Below are 3,434 nucleotides of genomic sequence, written 5' to 3' on the forward strand. Positions count from 1 at the left end.
GCCGCTGCCCCCCCCGAGCCCCAGTGCTCACCCAGGGGCTGGGTCAGCTCAGCCTGGCCCCGTGGGGCTCAGGGCACCCCAAATTGCTCAGGGTGGGCAGCCTCTGCTACTAATGAAGGATCAGGGCATGCCCCAGCCACTCCCATGGCAGAGGGGGTCCCATGCACCCCGAGAGCCTCCAGACCCCGGTTGCTGATTGCTTCTCCAATATAACAATTAAATGTGTCCTGCTGGTCTGTCCAGTTTATTCCAGTCTGGTCCTCTTGGGACTCAGGGATGGTGGGAAGAGCCACGGAGGTCTCAGCAGGATTCCCCCCAGGCTGCAGACTGGACTGGCTGTGGTTTTTGGTTTGTGGGAGTCCTGGTGGTGGGACCCACCAGGAGATGGTGGCTGCACAGACCCTGCATTTTGCAAAGCCTCGTCTCTCCACTTGCAGATAGGGATGGGTGGGCACAGGCAGCAGTGGAGGGGAGACAACTGGAGGGATGGGTGGGCGCAGGCAGCAGTGGAGGGGAGACATGTGGCTCTCACAGGTGGGGGGATATTGGAGTGCTCAGTGTCACCTCCTCAGCTGAGCCCTCACTTGTCTTCTCCCAGCTTGCTGCAGCCGGAGCCGCTGGTCCTGGCTCCCTCAGGGACACCACATGGAGCTGGCAGCCGCAGGTGGGCTCCTGGAGGCAGCTTGGACAGGTAAGGAGGGAAGATGCTCAGCCATCCTGGCAGGAACTGGGAGCTCCCTGCCCACTGTGCAGTTCCCCAGTGCCCAAGCAATGGATTTTTAACTCTGCCACATGTTTCCCCCATCCCAGTGGGAATTCCTTCAAGCCCTCTGCCGAGCTGGAGGAGCCGGAGCCCAGCAGAAAGCAGGTAATCATTAGCACAGCACAGTAACGTCCATGGTGCCTCTCTGTGCTGGGTTTTGTTGGTTGAAGAGCTGTGTGGGGAGGCTGAGGAGGAGCAGCTTCCTCTGGAAGGGGTTTACAGAGGAGCAACCTTGTCCCATCCACACGTGATCCTCCCCAGGCCTCCCTGCTGCCATTGCCCAGTGTGGAGGCTGGAGCCAGCATCACCCACTCCCTCCAAACCCTGGGGACTCCTGGGCCAGCAGTCCAGGCTGGAGACTCGTGGGGATGGACCCAGGCCCTGGTGGGGGGACTGTCACTGGTCTGTTCTCATAGAGCAGAGCCCTTTAACGGGGTGCCCTCACCTGAAGGTGCTGAACCTTTCACACTCTCAGGTGACTCTGTAAGCCCTGGTTCTCCCAGCCCCGCTGAGCTGGGTGCCAAAGGCTGTTTTGCCACACGAAGCCGAGGCGTGAGGCAGTGCCCCGCTTGGGTGACCCAGCAGAACGTGTGATGGACAGGGAGCATTTCTGTCCCTGGGTTTGTTCTCGCCTTGGTGCGTACTGAGGGGTGGAGGTGTCACAGGGAAGGCAGACCCAGGCTGGAGATTGAATGGGGATCCTCCTTCCTCCCTCCCAGCCCAGCCCCTGCCTCCGCTCAGTGATGGCCAGAGCAAAGGCAGACCCCACGTTTCGGGAGATCTTCCACTTCGACACCCCCGTGCTGATGTGGGACCAGCACTTCACCCTGGAGAGCTGGAAAAGGCTGAAGGCACGACACGTCCCCTATGGCTGGCAAGGCTTGTCCCTCGCAGGTACAGACCCAGCTGGGATGTGGGGCAGCTTGAGGGGACTGGGGAGCCCAGCGGAAGGGAATGGAGCTGTGGGACAGGCAGAGGAGCCCTGCAGAGGAGCCAGGGATGTTGGTTTCTCCCCAGCCCACCTCCCAGGGCAAAGGGTGGAGGGTGCGGCTTTGCAAACACCGCTTGCTGCATCTTGTGACATTTTCCCTGAATAAAGGCTCCAGTGTGTCCATGATTATTAACTGGAGCCGGAGGAGCTCGGATAACTCGCTCCATTGTTGTGCACGGAGATTGTTTCCCTTCCCACCCCAAACCCACTCTCTGTTCTCCTCGGCAGCCGCTGGCTTCAATCCCTGGGCTGGGATGTGCTGGGAACGGCGAGCAGGAGAGAACCAGTGGCTGTTGCAAAGAGACGTTGTCAGGAGGGGACATGGCCACCACAGGCAGCAGCATCTGCAGGGCTGGGGCTGGAGATGTCCGGATACATCCCTGTGCCTTGTGCAGCCTTGGGTGGCCACTGTTTGGAGCAGGGTTAGGAACAGGGGGAGATACGAGAAGGTGGCACCAAGCTGGAAGAGGAGGGACTGTCTGGTGTCCCCATACCCCACCTGCAGACCTCTCTTCCTGCACGGGGGTGGTGTGAGTTTCCTCGTGTGCTGCTCTTGGCTGTGCTGTGCCAGCTCTGTGCGTGCTGTAGCCCATGCTCACGGGGGTTGACACACACCTTTTCCCTGCTGACTGGCCACATCCTACTCCATTCCAGTGGTGGGCAGCACCCTGCAGCTCCTCAACACCTCGGCCAACCGGCACCTCTTCGACAGGGCCGCCTTCCCCGGGGGCTGTGTCCGCTGTGCCGTGGTGGGCAACGGTGGCATCCTCAACGGCTCACGGCAGGGCAAGGCCATCGACAGCCACGACCTGGTCTTCAGGTGAGGATGAATCCCAGGCAGGATGGGGCCGTGGGTGCTGGGAGATGCCAGCCCTGGACGCGTGTTCTCCGCTTTTCCTGCAGGCTCAACGGTGCCGTGATCAAAGGCTTTGAGGAGGATGTCGGCACCAAGGTCTCCTTCTACGGCTTCACGGTGAACACCATGAAGAACTCCCTCATTGCCTACGAGGAGTATGGCTTCACTCAGATCCCCCAGGGCAAGGTGAGACCCTGAGGGCTTCTTGGGGAGTTGATCCAAATTGTCCCTTCAGGCTGGGCTTGCTTCTGAGACCTTCTTCCCCTCTCGGGAGCCCTCAGTCCTCAGCTGCAAGCGTGGGCAGTGTCCTTAAACCCTCCTGCAAGTGCCACGTCTGTGTCCCTGCTGCAGGACCTGAAGTACATCTTCATCCCCTCGGACATCCGTGACTACATCATGCTGAGATCAGCCATCCAGGGCAGCCCAGTGCCCGAGGGCTCAGACAAGGGGGACGAGTGAGTAGCTCCCCAAGATTCCCCAGCAGCCCTGGTGGCGCAGGCATCACTTGCCCATCCTCACCCCACATTTGTCCCTACTGGGATAAACCCCAAGGAGCTCCAGGACTCCCATGACGAAGTTCTGCCCTTCTCCTTGCCCTGCTGCAGGCCACAGAAGTATTTTGGACCGGAGGCATCTGCAGAGAAGTTCAAGCTGCTGCATCCTGATTTCTTGCAGTACCTGACAGCAAGGTGAGGGTGATGAGCACTGTGGCTGCTGTCTGGCTCTGCTTTGGGCTGGGCTCAGACCGCCTGCCTCCCTCCTCTGCTCGTTCCAGTACAGACCAGTACCTGCCCAGCATCAAAGTGCCGTCCCAGTCTCCCCCA

The 3,434-nt window shown here is 60.3% G+C and overlaps 1 protein-coding gene across 1 annotated transcript in view; it reads left to right on the forward strand.

The window, feature by feature from the left end:
• ST6GALNAC2 (ST6 N-acetylgalactosaminide alpha-2,6-sialyltransferase 2) overlaps positions 1-3,434 on the forward strand; it is a 10,247-nt gene that overhangs the window by 4,892 nt on the left and 1,921 nt on the right. Inside the window, exons 2-8 of the mRNA XM_008640563.2 lie at positions 599-691; positions 811-868; positions 1,483-1,657; positions 2,409-2,574; positions 2,658-2,796; positions 2,962-3,065; positions 3,216-3,299. Coding sequence (XP_008638785.1) covers positions 599-691; positions 811-868; positions 1,483-1,657; positions 2,409-2,574; positions 2,658-2,796; positions 2,962-3,065; positions 3,216-3,299 — 819 coding nt within the window. The remainder of the gene's footprint in view (positions 1-598; positions 692-810; positions 869-1,482; positions 1,658-2,408; positions 2,575-2,657; positions 2,797-2,961; positions 3,066-3,215; positions 3,300-3,434) is intronic.

The sequence above is a fragment of the Corvus brachyrhynchos genome, unplaced genomic scaffold (assembly GCF_000691975.1).
Source record: "Corvus brachyrhynchos isolate BGI_N302 unplaced genomic scaffold, ASM69197v1 scaffold148, whole genome shotgun sequence".
In the NCBI taxonomy this organism is placed as follows: domain Eukaryota; kingdom Metazoa; phylum Chordata; class Aves; order Passeriformes; family Corvidae; genus Corvus; species Corvus brachyrhynchos.